This window comes from Salvelinus sp. IW2-2015, linkage group LG1, assembly GCF_002910315.2.
Source record: "Salvelinus sp. IW2-2015 linkage group LG1, ASM291031v2, whole genome shotgun sequence".
Taxonomy (NCBI): domain Eukaryota; kingdom Metazoa; phylum Chordata; class Actinopteri; order Salmoniformes; family Salmonidae; genus Salvelinus; species Salvelinus sp. IW2-2015.
Genome location: NC_036838.1, coordinates 6,214,351 through 6,240,530, shown reverse-complemented (window position 1 = coordinate 6,240,530; position 26,180 = coordinate 6,214,351). Strand labels below are relative to the sequence as shown.

Below are 26,180 nucleotides of genomic sequence, written 5' to 3'. Positions count from 1 at the left end.
TGGACTTCCTACAGACACTGTATGAGGGCGTAGGCTTCCTGTAGACTAATATTGTGTAACCTCCAACACCTAACCTCTCTTTCGCCTTCTGTACTCTTCCAACAGTTCCGGGTTGATGTAAACTTTTTCTCTTAATTGTCAGCCTTCGCTAAAGCTTTCTTTTTGTCACTTGCTGACTGTCTGCAACTAAACAGGACAAAAAGCAAAATATCAACAGTTAGTAAATAATATTTAAATTAATAGTTATTATAAATGTAAAAAAATGTCTGATTAAATTCTCATTACCGAAACAAGTTTCTCTACCGCAACTGGCCTTAAATTGCAGGTTAGTGAGAATGGTGTTGGAGGTGAGGAACTTTATTGTCTATCATGTTTTGCTTACAATAGAGAAGACATGACTACAGCACATTTTTACTCAATGTACAGTTGAAGTTGGAAGTTACCATACACCTTAACCAAATACATTTAAACTCAGTTTCAATTAATTAACTGACATTTAATCCTAGTAAAAATTCCCTGTTTTAGGTCAGTTAGGATCACCACTTTATTTTAAGAATGTGAAACCTTAGAATAATAGAGAGAATGATTTATTTCAGCTTTTATTTATTTACATCACATTCCCAGTGGGTCAGAAGTTTACATACACAATTAGTATTATGTAGCATTGCCTTTAAATTGTTTTACTTGGGTCAAACGTTTCCGGTAGCCTTCCTCAAGCTTCCCACAATAAGTTGGGTGAATTTTGGCCCATTCCTCCTGACAGAGCTGGTGTAACTGAGTCAGGTTTCTAGGCCTTCTTGCTCGCACACGCTTTTTCAGTTCTGCACAAATTTTCTTTGGGATTGAGGCCAGGGCTTTGTGATGGCCACTCCAATACCTTGACTTTGTTGTCTTCAAGCCATTTGCCAAAACTTTGGAAGTATGCTTGGGGTCATTGTCCATTTGGAAGACCCATTTGCAACCAAGCTTTAACTTCCTGACTGATGTCTTGAGATGTTGCTTCAATATATCAACAATTTTCCTCATGATGCCATCTATTTTGTGAAGTGCACCAGTCCCTCCTGCAGCAAATCACCCTCACAAATGCTGCCACCCCCGTGCTTCACGGTTGGGATGGTGTTCTTCGGCTTCCCCTTTTTCCTCAACATAGCGAGGTCATTATTGCCAAACAGTTCTAGTTGTCTCATCAGACCAGAGGACATTTCTCCAAAAAGTACGATCTTTGTCCCATGTGCAGTTGCAAATCGTAGTCTGGCTTTTTTTAATGGGGTTTTGGAGCAGTGGCCTCCTTGCTGAGCAGCCTTTCAGGTTATGTCAATATAGGATCTGTTTTACTGTGGATATAGATACTTTTGTACCCGTTTCCTCCAGCATCTTCACAAGGTCCTTTGCTGTTGTTCTGGGATTGATTTGCACTTTTCCACCAAAGTACTTCATCTCTAGGAGACAGAACGGTCTCCTTCCTGAGCGGTATGACGGCTGCGGGCCCATGGTGTTTATTACGTGGTACCTTCAGGCGTTTGGAAATTGCTCCCAAGGATGAACCAGACTTGTGGAGATCACAATTTTTTTTCTGAGGTCTTGGCTGATTCTTGTCTGGCTTTGATTTTCTCATGATGTCAAGCAAAGAGGCACTGAGTTTGAAGGTAGGCCTTGAAATACATCCACAGGTACACCTCCAATTGACTCAAATTATGTCAATTAGCCTATCAGAAGCTTCTAAACCATGACATCTTTTCTGGAATTTTCCGAGCTGTTTAAAGGCACAGTCAACTTAGTGTATGTAAACTTCTGACCCACTGGAATTGTGATACAGTGAATTATAAGTGAAATAATCTCTGTAAACAATTGTTGGTAAATTACTTGTGTAATGCACACAGTTGATGTCCTAACCGACTTTCCAAAACTATATTTGTTAACCAGAAATTTGTGAGGTGGTTAAAAAACAAATACATTCAGACAAAGCTGGACGCGTTGCGGTAATGAAAATTTCAGCAGAAAATGCAATACAAAATAATTCATTCCTATGTTGAAATTACTCTGTTCAAGGTAGAGAACACATCTTTATTATTTTGTTATATTACTAAATTACATGTTTTATATTTAAAAACATTACTGCCATGGTATTTTAACGTTTCATGAGAATGACCCAATAACACCACATTGTCAAATATTGACTAGGCTATCTGTAATTAACATCCAATCACATTAACCATTACTCTCTCGTGGGGAATTCCCACTAACGGTCCGTACGTACTGCTGCTCATGTAGGAAGTCAATACCCTACAGTGTTAGGAAGTTTACACATGCACACGCAAACATCCACCACACAAACAATCAGTAAGCCATTTAGTTTAGACTGTGTGTGGACATCCTATAGTACAAGTGTAAGCCATTCAGTTCATACTGTAGGATGCACACACACACACACACACACACACACACACAGTCAGTAAGCCATTCAGTCTCTACTATAGGATGACGTGTCCATAACAGTAATATTTTTCCCATGTTTTGAGACATGCTCATTTCATGTCATGCTTCCCTTCCATTTCCAGATATCAAAAACGAAAGCAAAATTGTAAACTCAAAACTCAAGATCTGACAAAGAAGCAACATGAAGAAAAAAACAGTGCCGGGAAATTTCAAAAAAGGTATTCCAGAAGAAAAACAGTAAAAACTGTATTGGACATAACACCAAGCGAGGAATATGATACACTTCAACATGTTCAAGAAGCAAAATGAAGAAGTTATTCAAAATCTTCAAGAAGACCCCACCTCCCCAAGAGAACAGACATTCACCTCAGCAGGTAAATGTCCCTGCCATCAACGCAACTCCTAAAGAAGGGAGAMATCTCTACAGACACCAGGACCAATGAAGACATCTACCCCAAAGGAATCACCCAAAAAGAGGAACAGAAGAAAGAAAACACTATTGAGATCAAAGTTGCGCTACACAGAAGAGAAGCTGCTGGAGAGGACCAAAGAGATGGTCAACCTAAAGAAAATACTTGAGATGATGGCCAAGAGGAAGCAGGTAATTGTCAACATGGAATGCAGAGAGGTCCAGAAGAGAACTACAAAGCGAAGTCATCTGAGAACATTACCCAATAACAGCCAGAGAAGACTAATGCGTAAACTTGTTAGCCGCTTTCTTCATCAAGAGGAAGTCTCCACTGTAATAAATGGGAAATCCAGAGACATTCTGACAAATGGCCAGATATTCTGAAAGAGAGCCTTAATGGAAACTATAGCAAATCTTCATGTAAGATGTGTCTGAGAATCCAAGGTACAACCTTTCCAAGGCTCAATTCTTTAAACCTAAACCATTTTGGATTGGCCAGCGACGAGTCAGACAGAGAAACATGCTTGCAAATGGCACGAAAACTTTGGCTTGAAGATAAAGAAGCTGGACCAGCTTGGGGTCATAGAAACATCATCCCCAAGGGACACTGTAGGCCAGTGTGTGTAGTGAAGATGACGTGCTGTTTATGTATGTGGTGTTTTTATGTGTTCTCTGTTTTTAGCCTATGTTCGTTGTACTTTTGAAGCACTGCAAATTAAATTGATTGAACTTGAATCCATGATTGTGCCAATATCTCATTTTCTACATCAAATTTTGTTTTTAACCATACCACAGTCTTAGTATACTTATTATCATTACCGAAATCATCAACCTCATTTCCAAAACCTATGTATCATTACCGCAACAGGTGTTCATTTTATGTTAATTTAATGAAAGGAAAAATAGTAGTTTGCTTTTAATTGTAGGCTTGCCATATTTTGAAAATATGTCAGGTTTCAATTAAATTTCAAAAATATTTGGTTGTGGATTGCGGAAGGTGTTGCGATTTTAAGGAGAGATCAGTCAATCAAATAATGTTAATTTAAAAAATATATTTCAGTGTTTCAAGTAACACTCATTAACACTGAGTGTTATTTTTTTATTAGCTTTCCTAATGGTCTTGACGTTTTCAGACYGTTGCGCTAATGAGATTTTTAAGGACTTGTTTTGGAAAACCTGTTCAAAATGGTGTTAAATTGTCAGATGTTTTTAAATTAATGCTCACAAACACTTCAGACCTTGTTATTAATGCCYAAAAAGGACATTTGTTAACGTAAGTCTTTTTAAAGATTTCAACCAGTCACWAGCCTGTCTGACAGCTTGATTATCTGGCTGGCCACAGTATGGGGGTGCCATGGCGACGGAGGGGGATTCTAATTCCCTGTCTGTAKTCTCTCCTTTTCTCTGTCTGGAGACAGTGCCCTTGTCCTGTTTTAAGCAGTTTGTTTTTGTCTGCCCATCCCTCCATCTCTCCTCCTTTACTCCTCCCATCTGTTTATGTACAGTACCAGGAATTTAGCCAGCACCCTSTCCAAACCCTCCCGCTGCTCCCCTCCCTCCCCCGTGAGGGCATCTGTCATTTTGGTGGGCCTTAAGACTCCCTTTGAGTATGGGAGGAATCCAGGGTGTTGTATAAGATGGGGTAATGTGTGTCGAGAGCCATCCATATGGGAATGCCATCAAAATGGTCACAGTAATGAAATGGCAGTTACACCTCATGTGATCTATTAGATTGACCATCTATGCAGGTCCGATACCTTTTGACTTGCAGTCTGACTCAAACGTGCATTATAACAGAGTTGTTGAATAACTAAAAGCAGACAATTGACTCACTCTAGCTCTTGGGAAATGCAGTCACACAATGTTCATGCCCCCCCCCCCCCCCCCCCCCCCCTTTGGGGATGAAACCATGCGGTTTTGGCGCCAGCCTTGGCAGGCCATAGTTACTGTTTTAAGGCAGATGCCCTATACGCATTATGATAGTATAGTACCCAATGCCTCAGTAAATGGGCTGTCTCTGGATCAGTTGCTAGAGGCTTCCACAGCAGAGGCACTTCATTGAAAACCTAGACAAAGCTGATTTTAGGTCTTGTTCTCTGTGGTAATTGGATGTTTCATTGCCAGTGGGCCAACACAAGCCCCAGGAATGCCTTCTGTCTCAATAAGCCGCACGAGAGGCTGTTTTTGTACGGCTCACTAGCCAAGCAGAGCACTGTCCGAGGCAAGGTTCCATTTGCTGAAAGGTGGCCCTGGAGAGAAGAGAGGGCGAGGAGAAACTGACAGGGAAGATGGCCATCCTCCAACAGGGATAAAGTATACCTCTGGGGCTCTCTGCTTRATTTAAAACTGCATTTTTAATCTATCGACTTGCGGTGCCAAGGGAGCCTGGCTGTGTCTGACAGTGAAAAGAGGGAGGGGGGAGACTCAAATGAAACTATCCCGGCAACACTTTCACTCTTACCCAACAWATGTTACAGCCTATTGTATTATTGTCATATTTTTAATTGCCATTGAATTACTTTTTCAATAGCAGAGGAAGCTGACATTTTATTGTAGAAAAGGGCTCGAGTGTCGAGCATGATTAATAATTTTGAAGTTTAGAAATGAAGCCTCTTTTTATGGCAAAGCTTTCATAGGTTGGCGACATCTTGGATAAACCTGTCGTGTTGTATCCTTAAACCGGCTGTGAATCTATTGCACCACTAAGGCATATCAACCAAGTATTGGCTTTGAATCCCTTGTTGACATTAACCAATCCCTTGTAGCCGCAACAAATATACCAAAGCCGCTGAACTACTGTGCCACCCAAGCAATTAATACTGTATGGACTCCACTGAGCTTTGACTCACATCCCTCCTTGACTCCCTCCCTGAGGATCAGGCAGTTCTGAGTCTTTCTGTGAAGACGAGATGGAGGGTCATGTGAGGTTACCGCTGCACGCACAGATGACTGGCCTCGCCTCCCATCTCTCCCTCCTTCCTTTCAGAGGCAATCTCTCGCTCTCCATTCTCCCACCTTAATTTAGTGCTCCTGTCATTTCGCGTTCCCTACGTGGAACTGACCCAGATAGGAAGGCAATCTGCTTCCATGTGCGTTTAGTTATCYGTCCACTCTCTCCCTCTTTCTTCCATCATGTTAGTTCTGTCGCTCGCTCGTTTCATCACTGCGTACCTGTTTGTAGTTTCTTTCCCTCAACCTTATTTTCTTCCTTTCCTCCCTCGTTGAATGCAGTCTCGTCTAACGCGGCTCACCCCGCCAGTCTTCAACTAATTCCCCATGTCATCTGAAGGTACAGCATGACCGCTTTCTTGTTTCGCTGCTCTTTACCATACAATCAAGGTCCTGCTCCCTCTGTCCCATCGACGCACGCTATTACAGTATAATAATGGCGAAACCTCAAGGCCTTTTGAGTCTCGCAGCCTTTATTTGATCCCGCTAACAAATGGAAACAAATGGCCGTTCTTGTGGGAGAGGCGTTTGTGGCCAGGCGTGCTCGGCCGGACCACTTCAGGCCCCTCGTACGACCGGGAGTTTTTGTCATTGTGAATGAATCTGGTTCGCCATGGTTTGGACACAATCAGAAGAACAGCATGACGGATATTGGGGTAATTGATTGAGTCGCAACAATGCCATAAAACGGTCAGTTCTTCTGTTTCCGATCCCTCTTTTGTTTTAGACACTGTGTACGTATGAATCTGTTCTATAGRAATGATAAGCAAAGCATCGATTTTTGCACAAATACAGTGCTGCCATTGTTTCATTACACCTGGTTCTTCTGTGTGCAGAAAAACGCTGGTAGCATAGTGTAGTTATAGCCTTAGGCTAATCATATGAATTGCCCATTTAAGCAACTGTTTTGAATGTAGCGCTCTGTAGCATGGGCTACAACTCATCGCACAAGCCTGTCAATGTGAACGCCTCCACCAGTCTGTACATGTAGATTGCACACACCAGTATCACACGTGTCCAAGCATAGCTCTGTAGATGTACGCTACTATTCCCTGCTCTGCTGTTGCCTAGCGTAAGGATAATCGGTCAAGTGTGCTCATAAATGCAAGGGCACACARACACACACACACACACTTGACATTCAGTTCACTCAGTAGAATGCAGGGGGATGGGCACTGCCTTGCTCTGGAAAAGGGCAAGTCTGGATCCTGTGGCTTCGCCACAGCTGCCTGGCACCTGTTCAAGTGAACGAATGGCAGATCTAGGATCAGCTTACCATCCAAATCCATAACCTCAGCCAGGAGAGGGGTAATTTAGAAACTGACCTCTATTAGACAAGTATATTACCTACTGTTCAGTTTTGTGCCCACTGAACACGAMCCAGGAGTCTTRGGAAGGTTGAGCTCCACTGTTAAGAAGAGGGAGTGTTTAATGGATCAGTGGCTCATGTCYGCCTCTAACCCCCTAAAATATGAGGGGTAGACTGGGAGCTTAATAGCCCATCGATTAGTCTCTCCTCTGTCCTTGGAATAGTACTCCTCTCAACCCTCTGAGTGCGACCCTCCCCCACATCCTGTTATTTTTCCACAATCACTCTTTCCCACTCCATCATTCCCTGTATCATTTCCTCTCCCCCCACTAGACTGGGATTAGAAAATGACTAAGCAATGTATTGCAGGCAGACAATGAATGGGCCTTGTTAATGGTTTTCTGTTGCCTCTTGAAATTGCTTTTATTTAGTGCAGGACAGCCCTAGACTCTTCTAGCTTACTGTATGGTGAGCACTGAGCAGGTGAATAACCACTACTGACTTTTGAAGGTTTAGAGTGAATTGATCATAGAAAAGTCCCAAGCCTATTAGCTGACATTAGGCAGCTGATCGAATGGTACTGAACCGAAGTCCTACACTGAGTGCACAAAACATTAGGAACAACTGCTCTTTCTATGAGACTGACCAGGTGAAAGCTATTATCCCCCATTAATGTAATTTGTTAAATCAACTTCAGTCAGTGTAGATGAAGGGCAGGAGACCGGTTAACTTCTCTAGGGTAGGGGGCAGCATTGGGAATTTTGGATGAAAAGCGTGCCCAAATTAAACTGCCTGCTACTCAGCCATAAAAGCTAGAATATACATATAATTAGTAGATTTGGATAGAAAACACTCTGAAGTTTCTTGAAACTGTTTAATGATGTCTGTGAGTATAACAGAACTCATATAGGGCAAAACCTGAGAAAGAAATCCAACCAGGAGTGGGAATCTGAGGTTTGTATTTTTCAACTCTTTGCCTATTGAATACACGTGTCTATGGGGTCATATTGCACTTCCTAGGCTTCCACTAGAAGTCAACAGTCTTTAGAACCTTGTTTGATGCTTCTACTGTGAAGTGGGGGCGAATGAGAGGGGATTGGTCAGAGGTCTCCACGAGAGAGCTGACCATGTGTATTCACGTGATAGTTGATGCTTCATTGCATTTCTGAAGACAAAGGAATTCTCGGTTGGAACATTATTGAAGATTTATGTTAAAAACATCCTAAAGATTGATTCTAACATCGATTTACATGTTTAGGACTGTAATGGAACTTTTTGACTTTTCGTCTGCACACTAGTGATCGCGCCTCATAATTTTGATTACTGGCTAAAGCGCGAACAAAAAGGAGGTATTTGGACATAATTGATGGACATTATTGAACAAAACATTTATTTGGATTTGGGATTCCTGGAGTGCTTCTGATGAAGATCAGCAAAGGTAAGTGAATATTTATAATGCTATTTCTGACTTCTGTTGACTACACAACATGGCGGATATCTGTTTGGGTTGTTTGGCTCTGAGTGCTGTACTCAGATTATTGCATGGTGTGCTTTTTCCATACAGTTTCTTTTAAATCTGACACCGCGGTTGCATTAAGGAGAAGTGGATCTAAAATTCCATGCATAACAGTTGTATCTTTTAGCAATGTTATATATGAGTATTTCTGTAAATTGATGTGGCTCTCTGCAAAATCACCGGATGTTTTGGAACTACTGAACATGAACGCAAATGTAATCTCAGATTTTTGGATATAAATATGAACTTTACCGAGCAAAACATACATGTATTGTGTAACATGAAGTCCTATGAGTGTCATCTGATGAAGATCATCAAAGGTTAGTGATGAATTTTATCTCTTTCTGCTTTTGTGACTCGTCTCTTTGGCTGGAAAAATGGCTGTGTTTTCTGTGACTTGGCTCTGACCAAACATAATCGTTTGGTGTGCTTTCGTCGTAAGCTTTTTGAAATGAACACTGTGGCTGGATTTACAACAAGTGTATCTTTAATAGTGTAAAATACTTGTATGTTTGAGGAATTTTAATTATGGGATTTCTGTTTTGAATTTGGCGCCCTGCAGTTTCACTGGCTGTTGACGAGTGGGATTCTACCGTCCCACATACCCTAGTGAGGTTAAAGGATTTCTAAGCCTTGAGACTATTTGAGACATGGCTTCTGTATGTGTGCCATTCAGTGGGTAATGGGTAAAACAAAGTTTAAATGCCTTTGAACCAGGTATTGTAGTAGGTGCGAGGTGCACCGGTTTGAGTGTCAAGAACCGCAACACTGCTGGGTTTTTCACAAGTTTCCTGTGTGCATCAAGAATGGTCCACCATCCAAAGGACATCCAGCCAACTTGACACATGTGCCAGCATCCCTGTGAAAAGCTTTTGACACCTAGAGTCGATACATAATTGAGGCTGTTCTGAGGGCAAAGCGGGTACAGCTCAAAATATGTTTGTACACTGTGTGCAATGTCAGTAGGTATTCCTTCTTGTGAACAGCAGGATGGTGTCCATTTAGCCTTTGAGGGTCTTCTCTGAACTCAGTTTTCATTAAAGCAAACAGGTCTGTTTTTATTTTTGTGTTTATATTGTATGGCAAGACTACTCTTAAAWMTCWYRTSTSYKMTWKTRWMAAWMKWRWMWCGTTTTATTGGTCGCATACACATATTTAGCAGACGTTATCGCGGGTGTAGMGAAATGCTTGTTTCTAGCTCCAACAGTGCAATAATRCCTAACAATACACAAAWMTCYMAAAGGAATTAAGATGGAGATWTTAGAATGGCAATGTCAGGCTGTAATGTATATGATGGTGTGTGTAGACATTATGAATAGAAAATGTAGAGCAGTAGTTATAGGATGATCCTTGACTAGAATAGTAATGTTTACCCCACTTCATATGTAGATATTGTAAAGTGACCAGTGTTCAATGACTATGTACATGGGGCAGCAGTCTCTAAGGTGCAGGGTTGAGTACCTGGTGGTTGCCGGCTAGTAACAGTGATTTAAAGTTCAGGGCAGGGTACTGGACGGAGACTGGCTAGTGGTGACTATTTAATCCCGATGGCCGAGAGATGGAAGCTTTTTTGTCTTTTTATTTTTTACTAGGCAAGTCTGTTAAGAACACATTCTTATTGCTTTGAGGCACCTGTACTGTCTAMGCCTTCTAGATGGTAGCGGGGTGAACAGACTGGCCCTTAATGTGATCTTCTTGGCCTTGCTGTGACATCGGTTGCCGTAGGTGWCCTGGAGGGCAGGTAGTTTGCCCCCGGTGATGCGTTGTGCAGACCACACCACCCTCTGGAGAGCCCTGCAGTTACCGTACAAGGCAGTGATACAGCCTGACAGGATGCTCTCAGTTGTGCATCTGTAAAATTGAGGGGTTTAGGTGCCAAGCCAAATTTCTTCAGCCTCCTGACGAGGCACTGTTGCGCCTTCACCACACTGTGTGTGGGTGGATCATGTCAGTTTGTCAGTGGTGTGTACGCCGAGGAACTTGAAGCGTTCCACCTTCTCCACTACGGTCCCATCGATGTGGATAGGGGGGTGCTCCCTTCGCTGTTTCCTGAAGTCCACGATCATCTCATTTGTTATGTTGATGTTGAGTGAGGTTATTTTCCTGGCACCACACTCCCAGAGCCCTCACCACCTCCCTTTAGGCTGTCTCGTTGTTGGTAATCAAGCCTACTACTGTTGTGTCATCTGCAAACTTGATTGAATTGGAGGCGTGCTTGGCCACGCCCTCATGGGTGAACAGGGAGTACAGGAGGGGGCTGAGCACACACCCTTGTGGGGCGCCAGTGTTGAGGATCAGTGAAGTGGAGGTGTTGTTTCCTACCCTCACCACCTGGGGTTCAGACCCAGGGCCTCGAGCTTGGAGGGTGCTATGGTGTTGAATGCTGAGCTGTAGTCAATGAACAGCATTCTTACATAGGTATTCCTCTTGTTCAGATGGGATAGKGCAGTGTGACAGCGATTGCATCATCTGTGGATCTRTTGGGGCGGTAAGCAAATTGAAGTGGSYCTTGGGTGATAAGGTGGAGGTGATATGATCCTTGACTAGTCTCTCATTTCATGATGACAGCAGTGAGTGTGTGATTCTCACAATCTTGGTTTCAAAGATTTCAAACATGAAATCTTTAAAGACTTGCATCAATACATTTCCTTTTTAGGCATTAATAACAAGGTCTGAAGTGTTTGAGCATTAATTAAAAAACATTTACTGACATTTTAACACCTTTTTGAACATATTTTCCAAAATAAGTCCTTTATCTCATTACCGCAATGGTCTGAAAACGTCAAGACCATTAGGAAAGCTAATACATTTTCATTTTTTTAAATGAATTTGTCATGCACAGTTACTTGAAACTCTGAAATAATATATATTTTTAAATTATCATTATTTGATTTTGACTGCTCATTACCGCTACACCTTCCGCAATCTACAACCTAATTTTTTATATTTCATTGAAACCTGACATATTTTCAAAATTGTGTCAAGCCTGCAATTAAAAGCAAACTACAGTTTTTCCTTTCATTAAATTAACATAAAATGAACACCTGTTGCGGTAATGATACATAGGTTTCGGGAATTGAGGTTGATTTCGGTAATAAGTATTCTAAGGCTGAGGTATGGTTAAAAACAAAAATTGAATGTAGAAAATAAATTAGAATATTGGCACAATCATGGATTCAAGTACAATCAATTTAATTTTGCAGTGCTTCAAAAGTATATAAAAAAACAGAACACATAAAAACAACACGTACAAAAACAGCAATTGTCATCATCACTACACACACTGGCCTGTACAGTGTCCCTTGGGGATGATGTTTCTATGACCCCAAGCTGGTGCAGCTTCTTTATCTTCAAGCCAAAGTTTTCATGCCATTTGCAAGCATGTTTCTCTGTCTGACTCTTCGCTGGCCAATCCAAAATGGTTTTAAGTTTAAAGAATTGAGCCTTGGAAAGGTTGTGCCTTGGATTCTCAGAAACATTTTATATGAAGATTTGCTATAGTTTCCATTTAAGGCTCTCTTTCAGAATATCTGTCTATTTGTCAGAATGTCTCTGGATTTCCCATTTTATTACAGTGGAGACAAGTTTACGAAAGTGAAAGAAAGTGGCTAACAAGTTTACGCATTAGTCTTCTCTGGCTGTTATTGGGTAATGTTCTCTGATGACTTCGCTTTGTAGTTCTCTTCTGGACCTCTCTGCCTTCCATGTTGACAATTACCTGCTTCCTCTTGGCCATCATCTCAAGTATTTTCTTTAGGTTGACCATCACTTTGGTCCTCTCCAGCAGCTTCTCTTCTGTGTAGTGCAACTTTGATCTCAATTTCAATAGTGTTTTCTTTCTTCTGTTCCTCTTTTTGGGTGATTCCTTTGGGGTAGATGTCTTCATTGGTCCTGGTGTCTGTAGAGATGTCTCTTCTTTTAGGAGTTGCGTTGATGGCAGGGACATTTACCTGCTGAGGTGAATGTCTGTTCTCTTGGGGAGGTGGTGTCTTCTTGAAGATTTTGAATAACTTCTTAATTTTGCTTCTTGAACATGTTGAAGTGTATCATATTCCTCGCTTGGTGTTATGTCCAATACAGCTTTTAACTGTTTTTCTTCTGGAATACCTTTTTTGAATTTTCCTGGCACTGTTTCTTCTTCATGTTGCTTCTTTTGTCAGATCTTGAGTTTTGAGTTTACAATTTTGCTTTTGATATCTGGAAATGGAAAGGAAGCATGACATGAAATTAGCATGTCTCAAAACATGGGAAAAAATCTTACTGTTATGGACACGTCATCCTATAGTAGAGACGGAATGGCTTACTGACCGTGTGTGTGTGTCCTATAGAAGGGACTGAATAGCTTACACTTAGACTGTGTGTGGACATCCTATGGTMTAAACTAAATGGCTTACTGATTGTTTGTGTGGTGGATGTGTGCATGTGTATACTTCCTAACACTGTAGGGTATTGACTTCCTACAGACACTGTATGAGGGCGTAGGCTTCCTGTAGACTATATATACTAATTACGCTTGTTGTAACCTCCAACACCTAAACTCTCTCTCGCCTTCTGTACTCTTCCAGCAGTTCCGGGTTGATGTAAACTTTTTCTCTTAATTGTCAGCCTTCGCTAAAGCTTTCTTTTTGTCACTTGCTGACTGTCTGCAACTAAACAGGACAGAAAGCAAAATATCAACAATTAGTAAATCATATTTAAATTAATAGATCATTATATATATTTTTTAATATAGTCTGATTAAATTCTCATTACCGAAACACAAGTTCTCTCTACCGCAACTGGCCTTAAATTGCAGCGCTAAGTGAGAATGGTGTTGTGAGGGCTGAGGATGACGAACCTTAGCATGTTTTGCTAACAATAGAGAAGACATGATTACTAAGCAGATTTTTACTCGATGTACATAATTAGAGATTAATGAAGTATATTTTCATAGATTTAAAATGTAACGTTTTTCTAAWTGTTGAAAACTACCTGTATCGGTAATGATAATCAATACTGTCGTGTWTGCAGTCTGACAAAAGAATGTTTAACTTTTAACTGGAAATATGAAGAGATCTGCTTAACTGGTARCCATTTTGAAGGTACTGGCAGATGTGTTGCTTCATTYRAAATCAAACTTTATTTTTAAAATTCTCTGTGTAAACAGTCATGGGCACTTAATTTTTCCAATCTTTTTTMATTATTATTATACATGAATATTCAGTTAATAATTTCTGTCATTTGAATACATCTAGTAGAACCACCATTTTATTTTTTTCATTTTACTATTTAAATTACAACATAACATACATTCAGACAGAGCTGGACGCGTTGTTGTAATGAAAAATTCAGCAGAAAATGCAATAAAATACAAGATTAATTCATTCCTATGTTGAAATTACTCTGTTCAAGGTAGAGAACACATCTTTATTATATTTTGTTATATTACTAAGTTAAATGTTTTTATATTTAAAATCATTACTGCCATGGTATTTTAATGGTTTCATGAGAATGACCTGAGTGCTACAGGGCGATTTAGTCATTTAATTCAGTTACCTTTGCTTTCTTGGGAACAGGAACAATGGTGGACATCTTGAAGCATGTGGAGACAACAGACTGGGATAGGGAGAGATTGAATATGTCCATAAACACACCAGCCAGCTGGTCTGTGCATGCTCTGAGGACGTGGCTTGAGATGCCATCTGAGCCAGCAGCCTTGAGAGGGTTAATGCGCTTAAATGTCTTACTCACGTCGACCATGGAGAAGGAGAACCCACAATCCTTAGTAGCGGGCCTCATCAGTGGCACTGTGTTCTCCTCAAAGCGGGTGAAGGTGTTTAGCTTGTCCGGGGGCAAGACGTCGGTGTCCGAAGTGACTGGTTTTCCTTTTGTAGTCAGGGATTGTCTGTAGACACTGCCACATACGTCTCGTGTCTGAGCCGCTGAATTGCGACTCCACTTTGTTTCTATACTGACGCTTTGCCTGTTTTGATTGCCTTGCGAAGGGAATAACTGCACTGTTTGTATTCTGACATATTCCAAGTCACCTTGCCATTGTTAAATGCGGTGGTTCACGCTTTTAGTTTTGCGCAAATGCTGCCATCTATCCACGGTTTCTGGTTAGGGTAGGTTTTAATAGATGGTACAACATATGCTTCCTGATAACCTCAGTCACTGTATCAGTATATTTGTCTATTATTCTTGGAATGTACCCAGAACATATCCCAGTCCGCGTGATCAAAACAATCTTGAAGCATGGATTACAATTTGTCAGACCAGCGTTGAATAGTCCTTAGCACGGGTACTACCTGTTTGAGTTTCTGCCTAAAGGAATGGAGGAGCAAAATGGAGTCGTGGTCAGATTTGCCAAAAGGAGGGTGTGGTAGGCATCCCAGAAGTTGGTTGAGAGTTTTTAAGCAGCGCAAGTACTACAGTTGATATGTTCCTAGAACTTCAGCAGCCATTTCCTCAAATTTTCTTTGTTAAAATCCCAGCTACAATAAATGCAGCCTCRGGATATGTGGTTTCCAGTTTGCATAAAGTCCATTGAGGGCCGTTGTGGTATCGACTTGAGGGGGGATATACACRGCTGTGACTACAMCCGAAGAAAATTATCTTGRGAKAWWATRSKSKSYRYWTKWKWKWGRKRTWYTMKRKSKSGKGWRMAMARRRRSWYKWGWKYYYSTRTRTKWTMKCACWYWYACMMYRWGWKKYKWWWMWYRWSACATACACCCCMGCCCTTCATCCCGGAGAGATAGGTATTCCTGTCTGCGTGATGAACTGAGAACCCAACTGGCTGGACCGACTCGGACAGTATGTTCTAARAGAGCCATGTTTCCATGAAACGGAGTGTTAGTCCCTGATGTCTCTCTGGAAATACACCCTCGCCCTGAGCTCGTCAACTTTATTATCCAGAGACTGAACATTAGCGAGTAATATACTCGGAAGTGGTGGGTGGTGTGCGTGCCTCCTAAATCAGACTAGAAGACTGCTCCGAGTACCTCTCCTCCGCCGGTGTTGTTTTGTGTCGCCCTTGGGGGTGCGAACAAAGAATCTGCTTCGGGGAAGTTGTATTCCTGGTTGTAATGCTGGTGAGTTACCTCCACTCTGATATCCAATAGTTCTTCCCAGCTGTATGTAAGACGCACATTTTTCTGGGCTAACAAAGTAAGAAATAATACATAAACAAAATACTACAAAGTTTCCTAGGAGCTAGAAGCGAGGCAGCCCTCTGTCAGTGTTATTTTATCATTTTAATTATAAAATTATGACCTCTTAACTAGGCAAATCAGTTAAGAACACATTCTTATTTACAATGACAGCCTACCCCGGCCAAACCCTAACCTGGATGACGCTGGGCCAATTGTGCGCTGACCTATGAGACTCCCAATCACGGCCGGTTGTGATACAGCCTGGAATCGAACCAGCGTCTGTAGTGATGCCTCTAGCACTGAGATGCAGTGCCTTAGACCGCTGCGCCACTCGGGAGCCCATCATTGCGCCCTCTTGGTCAGGTTATTGTAGATGTGAATGTGTTCTCCATAACCTACCTGGCTAAATAAATAAAGTGTGTTCTTCCCCAGGCCTGCCACTGGTCACACTGGACTGTTAATGGGCACATCCAAGCCAGCCRCTGCCGGCTCCAGCAGACCTGCAGCTTCCAGAGTCGGCACCACAGCCCCCTCTACTGGCAGGACTACCACAGCGCAGGCACCCAAACCTACAGGCCCTGCCAAGAAAGGTGCACATGCCTTACAAGTTTTGTACCATGAATGAAACCCACTTGATTCTATTTGGATTGGTCTTGTGAGCATCACCTGTATGYATCTCAAAATCAACTTGAAGGTACCATTTTTATATTTTTAGTTGAAGAGATAAGCATGTTTAAATTATTTCTGCTCTGTTACAGATGTCAGCAGACCAGCAACCACTASCGCAGCCAGAAATCCGGTAACATCCGCCACTACCAAAACGACCAAACCTGACCCCCCTAAAGCGACTGCAGCCTCCAGACCCGAGCCKGCCTCCAAAAGGCCCCMTCCCACCAAGGYGRCAGACACCAAGCCAGCCCGCCCTAAATCACAGGACCCCAAGCCACTGCCCACACGTAAAGCCCCTCCCACCACGCGGCCCCCTGCCACACGACAGCCCCAGGGCAAGACCCCCCCTGCCTCCCCCAGCAACAAGCCCGTGGGCAGCACCACCCCCCAGTCGGTCAAACGAGCCTTCAAACCAACCCAGTCTGTCCTGCCCTTCACTGCCAGACCTGGAGCTCCCAAGTCTGCTGCTGTGGCAACAGTCGCCATGACAGCCGCAGCRGAGCCAGAAATGGCAGCTTCAGAAGTCCCAGCACCCGTGTCTGCGTCTTTGCCAGCAGTGGCCCTGGAGTCCAGAGAAGAGGTTTCAGCCCCAACTCAGGACTCACCACCACAGAGCCCACTCAGGCTGGCTCCTGCTCCACCACAGGACTCACTAGTCACTGTTGCCCAGGAGGAGAGGTCTGAACGACCAGAGACTGTCCCAGCAGCCCCGACACAGCCAGCACCAGACCAGACCTTACACCAGGACATCCCCGCAGCAGTGGCTAGGGCTACACCCAGCCCTCCGGATGCCTCAGAGAAAGCCCAGCTCAACATGGATGAAGAAGAGGACGAGGAGMGGGAGGGCAGCCAGCAGGTGTCTGTGTCAGAAATGAGCGGCTCCCAGCCCACGGAAGAGTCCAGGCCTGGCTCAGCCGGCCCTGCGGGTTCAGGGTGGCGTGCAGGCGGCGCTCTGCTATCGGAGCTGGACTCTGAGGTGAGCTGCAGCCAGCAGGGGGCGTTGGAGCTGAGCGCCCCGGGCGTCCTGGAGGGCACAGAGAGTATGGATGACCTAGGAGACGCCAGTCTGAAGGGTGCCATCGACATGGAGGGCATGTCTGCCTCGGCCGGCTCGCCTGACTTCGAGAAGGTGCCCGACATCCCGACCAATGATTTTGATGACGACGATGAAGACGGAGACCGGGTGTGCGACATGGAGGTGKGTTCGGAACGGGCGGATGACCCGAGAAGAGTGAGGCGTGACGAGGACGAGGATGACGATGTGGAGATGGCCAGTGAGGGGGTGACAGAGAGCGGGCTGGAGAGCTACGGGAATGCAGACGAGGATGACTTTGCRGAGGATGAGAGACTGGACAACCTGAACCAAGCCCTGCCTGCCCCGCTGCTGCCCTCTGCCCTGGCCGCCCAGTGGGACCAACCCAACCCCAACTCCTTTTGTGACCCGTGGGCCCAGCCGCACCCCCAGGCTGCCTCAGCCTCCCCCCTGCGGACCCCTACCAGCCCCTCAGACCCCTGGCAGGCTGATATGGAGACACCCACCCAGTACTCCGCTCAGCCCTGGCTGCAGCTGGCTGCCACACCTTTTGTTCCAGCTCTGCATGAGCCCTCACACCAGCCTGCCCCTGCATCTCCACTTGAGAAAGAGACCCTAGCCCCATTGCACTCCCTGTCCCCCATAGCTGCCTCCGGCCACGGCATGTCACACTCCAGCACCCTAAGCGCTACGGAGCTGGCTGTCCACAGCAGCAGCGAGACCAGCACCCCAGAGGAGCTCTGTGACTACAACAGCAGCTCCGGGGTAGAGTCCCACTCTGAGGGGGGGAAGCTCCACACCTTGCCTGCTGCCCTGGCCCCCGTGCTCTCCCTCCAGCCTGAATTGGAGGACCTGGGCATCCACCTGGTGAGAGAGGACGGAGACGGGGAGGTGGCAGAGACCCTGCCAGCCAACGAGGTCCCAGGGGACCCCGCCACATCACCCACGTCCAACCCCTCGYCCTCCTCCACCACGGAGGATGAGGCCAGCGACACGGAGGGCGAGGCCCAGCTGGACGAGCTGGGCCAGGGCATCCACACTGCCGCCTTTGACAGCAAGCCCGGCGCCCAGCGCAGCCTGTCTGCCCTGGAGGAAGGGGAGGAGACCAGTGGAGGCACAGACGAGGGCGGAGACACCCCCCAGTCTGCCAACTCGGCGGCATCCTACGCCTATGACATGACGGCGTCCAACACCAACTCCAATAACCACTCCACGGCTGAGAGCTGCGCCAAGAGCCCCGGCATCTTCTCCCTGGAGGAGCTGCCTGAGGAGGCCAAGGACCCGTCACTCATCCAGGAGCTGACCATGCCGCCGCCCCAGCAACAGGCTGCCTCGGCAGACTCCCTTCTAGTCTCCAACCCAGAGGAGCAGCAGTACATGTTGTGTGGGACGCTTGAGACAGAGCTAGGGGACATGGGGGATCTGAAACCCCTGGACCCCGTGCTGTTCGTGGCCCCCCAGCAGCCCGGGGAGGGCCCCCGTGTCACCCAACCGCCCTACTACTCCACTGTCTGTGAAAACACTGAGAACTCTCTCACAGGTAACGTATAGTCCCCCCCCCCTACTTCCCTACATACCCAGTAACACACCTTTTACCCACCCCTCCCCAGAGCCCTCTTTGCTGTTTTAGTCATCATTGTTTTGTCCCCAACCTTCAACTGGGGTGGATGTGATCAAAATGTTAATAAAAAAACTGAGCAAAAATAGGGAAGGGAAGAAAAAGACTTTAAATACAGCAGTGCCACTTCCCTCGTATGATATTACCTTATGAGTATATGGCTTAACTCCTGTATGTGCAATAGCTACGACTATTACTATTAGAATGTGTGTTTTTCTTTTTAATGAACAGATCTGAAACATGAACTGGCATGGTTTGATTTGCATTGACTGGGCTGTTGTGACGCAGCTCTTAAGAAAACCAAGAAGAAACATAACGAAAGAAAATGTGGAATGAAATGTTAAACTTTGTGTATTTATCCGATACTTTTTTACTGAACAAGAAAATGCAGATGAATGTTAATTTTGTATTTTCTTGCTGTTTTCCATCATTAAGAAACARACATCTGTCCGCCTCCCCCAAGCACTCCCCCTTTCATTCTGCACTTTAAGGTTAGACTGCCCCTCCCCCCCCTCTTTCTTACGTTTGTCCTTTTGGAGTATTTACCATTACCAAGCTTTAAATAAAGATTAGATATTTAACATGACTCCTCTCTCCCGGACAGTTTTATTCAAGTGGGGMTTGGGGAGTTTGGATGGCACATTTTGTACTTAGCACATATATTAAGTCCTATAACATGGGAGTCAAGGTTGTGTCAACCTTATGTGGGGAGACATTATGTACCCGTGGGGCATATGGATTCAAAAGCASTACTGGTCTCCCAGCAAGGAAGCATTCATACCTACATCCTCACATACATATAAACACACACACACTCCTCACCCTACTCCCACCATCTAGAATAGGGCTCAACAGAGACATTATGGAGTATGTCAATCAAACTCCCACCTTCCCTCAGCTGCTCCTCTTCCGCACTGTGACCCGCCCCCCCCTCCTTATGTAAGACCTGGTGGAGTGACCCTTCCTTGTTCCGCTGGATTCCTCCATCACCAAACGAACTGAGAAACAACGTCAAGAAGGTTCACCATCATCCGAACAGAAGAGCATACCCACCAGTGTTTCTTTTCCTCTAGTAATGTGTGTTTTGCCTTTTCGTTTCCGTTCTGCCTGACCTCTACATTGTTTGAGATGTCTCTGTTATATCTACAAGTGCATGTCCACCGCACACCATTTTAACCGCACTGTTTAACTACTTTACCCTTGGGACGCCTTGTTTGCATGTCACTGACTGACACTCATTGGCTTTGGTTTGAGGGCTTGGTCCRAAATGGCACCCTATTCCCTAAATAATGCACTGGCCCTGGTCAAAAGTAGTGCACTATATAGGCAATATGGTGGCATTTCAGACGCAGTCCAGTTCACATGTGGTGGTGCTGCTGTCTATGTACTGATGCATGGTGAAAGGTCTCGTCTTGCATGTTTCACTTRCTCACCAGCTCCCGACGGGGACTGAAGGAAATGGTTGGTTGCTCACAAGCTTYTTTTTYTTTTTTTTTTCACAAKACTATAGTTGGTAGTTACTGCATATACAGGAAGTTGGGCTGCTTTATTGCACAMAAAAAATATTATCGGCGTATTTTGTTTTGGGAAGTCACATTTTGAAAAGGTTAATGAAAATGGTTTGCTATATTTGCTCTCTGCTTTAACTTCCCCAGCCAATACCCCGCCCCTCTCGCCTCTCCCTGCTGTCATCATTTCTCCTGTTCTCCCATTGCTTCACTTCACCCCTGCCCCCACCTCTTTTTACACGCGTTGCTTTTCAGGCTGTCAATGTTGCACACTTTGCCCATGATACCATGTGAGTGAGGAGGTAGTTCCTGGGTTCAGTAGTCATATATTGACAYACTTTGGCTATCCCTAAACCATTAGGCCCAGCTACAATTGTCAATTTAGCGTTCAAACAGCCCCTATGCCAGAATTGTATGAAAAAGTGCCAAAATAATGGAAAYGCTTGAGTAAATGAGGGTTGCAAAGTATATTAAAGCAGGTGCTTACACACAGGTGTGGTTCCTGAGTTAATTAAACAATTAACATCCCATCATGCTTAGGCCATGTTTAAATATGCTGGGTTGGCCATTATTTTGGCTACCGTGGCTATGCCCCCATAGGATGACAATGCCCCCCACAGGGCACGAGTGGTCACTGAATGGYTTGATGAGCATGAAAATGTCAACCATATGCCATGGCAGTCTGTCACCAGATCTCAACCCTGTTGAACACACATGGGCGATTTTTGGAGCAGCGCCTGAGATTTTCCACTGCCATCACCGAAAATGTAATTTCTCGTGGAAGAATGGCGTTGCATTCCTCCAATAGMGTTCCAGACACTTGTAGAATCTATGCCAAGGTGCATTGAAGCTGTTCTGGCTCGKGKTGGCCCAACACCCTATTAAGACATTGGCATTTCCTTTATTTTGGCAGTTACCCATACACTATAATAGTTGTAAGTTGCCTGTGATGATACACAATACAAAACTTGTCAAGCCACAAACAGGCAAATTACAATATCTCGAYGCTACATATTTACTGCGTGTGTAGAACACCAGAACACTACATCACTCGGTCTTAAACTCCTCCCACTAACGTCTCCTTGGTAGACTACAATACCCACACTGCACTGCTCCCTCTCACTTGTCTGTCTTTCTGTCTTTCTAACGCACGCTTCCCACCGGGTGTGATCTCCACTTTTTCCTCGCAGGGCTCAACGTGCTCCCCCAGCCACACTACCGCCGCGACCACCACCCCAACCCCCACTGTGACCTCTTGACCCCACCCAGGCTGACCTGTGCTGACCTGCCCCCCCGGAGCCCTCGCCTGCAGGCCAGCCCCCAGCTCCGTAGACTGGAACGGCACCAGCAACAACTACTAGAACTGCAGCAACGCAGAGAACAGCAGGGAAAACCCAAAGAAGAAAAGGACGAAGAGGCAAGGAGGAAGAGAGAGCAGGAGATGAAGAAGAAAAAGGAGGCGGAGCAGCAGCAGSAGGAGGAGAAGCTGAGGAGGGAGGAGCTGAAGCAGAGGCAGCAGATCATGCAGTGGCAGCAGGAGCTGGAGGAGCAGGCACAGCAGACGTCACCGCAACAACAGCCCCAAAAAGGGCAGGCAACAGTGCTGCTTTCGCCTTCCTCTGGTCTCCATACCATTTATGAAGCCCTGGAGAGTGATGAAGAGGGGAAGGAAATKGAGGTTAATGTCCAGCTCGAACAACGCGAAGAAGCCCSGCTGGAGAAAGAGGTTGACGGTAACAGTGACCGTCGAGAGGTATTGGATGAGGACGGAGCTGATAGCAACTCCACCTCCACTCTCAGTCCCTCTCCAGACTCYGCCGAGCAGGAAGAGTCCCGGGACGTCTCCCCAGAATGCCCCCCTCCCCTGGACTTGGACTGGGGGAAGAAAGTTGACATTGTCCAGCAGCTGATCAACCAGACCTTGCTGCTGACGGGCGACGGCTGCTCCTCCCTGCTCCTGCTGCCCGGAGGCACCTTGAGCCCCCTGGAGGCCAGCCTGTGGCCCAACCTGCTGCCCCCCCTCACCCCTCCCTCAGCCACGGTCACGTCGGTCAGCAGCTTCTCCCCGGAGGCCCCCGGCCAGTCCCCCCAGGGTGAGTGGACAGTGGTGGAGCTGGAGACACACCACTGAGGGATGTAGAGACGTGTGTGTGTGTGTGTGTGTGTGTGCGCACAGTGAAGACTCACCACTAATGGTCGCACACACTGCTCCACAATATTATTCAAGGTCTGTCAGTCACATCACTGCTGTACACAACGCTACTTTTACTTTACTTGCCATTCAACACCACTGCAAATACAACACTACTGTTTGATACACTGAACTTATACCACTGTATTTTCAAACATGATACCTTTTTGAATGGGTGGCAAAGGACACTGACACCACGGTCATATCAATCACAGACTGACTCACACTGGAATTTTACACCTCTCTCTCATGCCAAAACTATGTTAGGTTACACACCAGCAGTCCCAGAGGGCTACTACCTTGATTAGACTGGTTGACTGAAGCTTCTGGGCCAGCTATTTGGGTAGAATAGTGACAACTTGTTAGCCATTGAAGCTAAAACTACTGTATTTTAACATTTATTTACCTAGGCAAGTCAGTTAAGAACTAATTCTTATTTACAATGACGGCCTAGGAACAGGGGGTTAACTGCCTTGTTCAGGGGCAGAAAGACAGATTTTTACCTTGTCAGCTCAGGGATTCGATCTTGCAACCTTTCGGTTACTAGTCCAACGCTCTAACCACTAGCCTCACACACACACAATATGTTTTGATGGGGGGTCCTAGGTGGTTCAGTTAACACTGAAGATGTTGCACTACTGACTTGGTTTATGATTTATTGGTCTGAATTACTGATGAAAAACTGCACTTGACTAGACCAGTATCCTATAATGATCACCCTGAACCTGTCACTCACTCAATGCCTGCTTAGCTTTGTGCTTCAAAACGGTTTGATTTACTCGAGAGCAGCAAGTCATAGAAATAGAATCCCTAGAACAGTCACAGGATCCCCATTCCAATTGCTGAGGGCCTTTATCCTTTCTAGGGATTCTATTTCTATGGGCCAAGTTCCTGTTTTTCTGACATCAAACCAGAGGCCTTCGAACCAGCTGMGGTRRAACACTGGTTGGCCGTATCTGTTAGAATAAGGTTATTTATCATCTCTATGATGAATGCCACCATTTCAGGGTGGTATTTCACTAAGCAGGATCTATTTTGTGATCCAGCTTAGTGAAATACACCTGGGTGCTAATRAAATGGWYKGTTTCTGTTGCATGCTACTGCTGACTCCGATGAAGGCCGCCGGAAATATCGGTTTATTTTTAGTATTTTTTTCGGAAGCACTCACGTTTTTGTTCTGAAGACTTGGCCCCATATCCTGGGTGGTTTTCCTCATGTTTGGTCTTGTTTCTGTGGTTACGGATGATGTCATAATGGGGGTGGGAGTGGTCATGACATTGATATGAGGTAATGGAGAAATGAATAGGTAATTGAAGAGGGTCAGAGTGTAAGAAAACACAGACTATTGAGTAGATTACTCTGGGGATATAACCGGTTCTTCTGTGAGGCTGCTGGGTACTAGCCTGGTACCAGATCTGTTTGTGCTGACCATCTGCCCAACTCCTATGGTTGTTTGGTGTGATGAAGACCATAGGCGTTGGGCAGATGGTCAGCACCAACAGATTGCCAAGATGACACAAACCGATTTGGGACCAGTCATGGGTTTTTGCAGGTTAATATTGGGGTTAGTCATGAACTATATTTGAAGGATGGTGGTACAGAGTTAACCTTGTGGATGTGTATATGTGTGTGTGTCTGGGTGGAAAGGTACTGCATGTGAAGAAAACAATTTGCATTACCTCAGTGGATTGTGAATATAGTAAATGAGTATGTCCATTAAGCCTATACTATGGATTTATAGAGCGTTTGAAAATTGATTTATTGCTCCATGTACCTTCAGTTTGAAACCTGATCTGACATGAGTCAAACACTGTCTTTACTATTAGGGTACTTGTGTTCAAATGGGAACTTGCATTAAGCCTCACTGAAGTTGATTTTCCAACAGGAGTGTCATCTATTTAGCAGAAACATGGATTTTGTAATTGTGGTTGAACTTTGAGCCYTAAGKACAGTCCACTGTGTGGGGCAACGATCCTGGATGGACAGAAACGGGTGGTTGTCCCAACAGGGGTTGGAAGAGCTGTGAACGCTGAGACACTCCTTCATATACCATAGGGATGGACTCGACTGTTGATACAACCACTCTGCTGTGAGGCCAGAGCTAGTAGATACTATAGGTATCTGGAAATCAAACCCTTTTCCACCACAGGCACAGCAAGCAAGGGCCCTTTTTTTTATAGAAATGGTAGCTAGATTCTCCAGTGTCTTTTTCAAGCCGTTTTCCATGTGTAGCCAAGTGGCTGCCATTTTCTAAGGCATTTTGATACATTCCGATTTGAGGGCTCTGCCACTTCTACTCCAAAATCCCAAAGCGACTCGCACAAGGCATCGGTCAAAGCTGAACTTTATCTCGTGTGTTTTTAAAKGTTTCCTCACTGTAGTGTTTTGTATATTGTTAGTGTATAGTWTTACCGAAAGGGGAGACTCGGACCATTTATTGCAATGACGTGAACCCACTGGATTTTTATTTTGTAGAGAATATTTTAAAGTACGGTAGATGAAGAGGTGACATTATTTATAGATTAAAGCAGATCCTGTTTTAGAGAATGAAGGTTAATTGTTGTAGATGTAATGGTTTATTTAAATTCCAAGATGTGACCTTTGAACTTCTGTCGGCACTACACTTGTAGACCTTTTTTTCTTTTGTTTGTATGATGTTTTGCCTGCATTTCTTAAAGATCTTTTCGATAGTTATCAGGGGATATGAAGTGACTAGACCGTGTTCAGTGCCCGTGCTTCCATGAACACGCTTTGGTACATTTTTATATTTTATGTAACTGATCAAACCATCTACAAACATTCACGTCTAGCTGGTGTAGAAATTACACTGTAGTAAGTTACAATATCATGCAAGTTACAGAACTATCACACCCAATTGACATGTCTGGGAATCACTAGTACTGAAAGATGTGGAGACTTCCCCTCTTTTTGTAAAGTTCTGTAATTTTATTTTAAAATGAAGGGAAAACCCTGTCTAATGTCTATTTTTGTTGAAATTAGGTTGGCATTTTGACATTGGAGTTCAAATTACGGCAGCTTGTTTAAATATGTAATAATTCCTTGAGGTTCTGTGACTTTGTGAAGGACTAATGTGTTTGTCAATGTTTCAATGCATTTTATTTAGAGAAAATAAAATGATTTTCTTTTGCCATTGTTGTTCTTTCATTATTAACACTTCCAACTCAYGACCTATTTAAAATGGTGGCCTGCGGCCCTCCCAGGGTAAGTGTTGGCCATAGCAAGTAGAGAGAAGTCAGCTCTCATTTCCAAATACCACCTTGGGGCTAGATTCAATCYGCAGAAGATCTGTGGAGACTGCATTTCATGGTCAGTGCTGCATATGTCCACTTAATCGGAACAGATTGAATTCTACTTATGGTCTGTTACATTGCTTAGATTTACAGTCAATAAA

General features: G+C 44.5%; 1 protein-coding gene across 3 annotated transcripts in view; it reads left to right on the top strand.

The window, feature by feature from the left end:
• The window catches only part of LOC111951952 (treacle protein), a 53,758-nt gene extending 27,841 nt beyond the window's left edge, over nt 1-25,917 (top strand). Inside the window, exons 4-7 of one of the 3 annotated variants that reach the window (XR_011477638.1) lie at nt 16,167-16,339; nt 16,508-18,991; nt 21,768-24,189; nt 24,262-25,917. Coding sequence is in view for 2 of the 3 variants with exons in the window: in XM_070441000.1 (XP_070297101.1) it covers nt 16,167-16,339; nt 16,508-18,991; nt 21,768-22,708 (3,598 nt within the window). In the remaining variant the exon portion in view is untranslated. Of the gene's footprint in view, nt 1-16,166; nt 16,340-16,507; nt 18,992-21,767 lie in introns of all 3 variants that reach the window. The other 2 variants (XM_023970367.2, XM_070441000.1) reach the window with 2 other exon arrangements.
• The last annotated feature ends 263 nt before the right edge of the window (nt 25,918-26,180 follow it).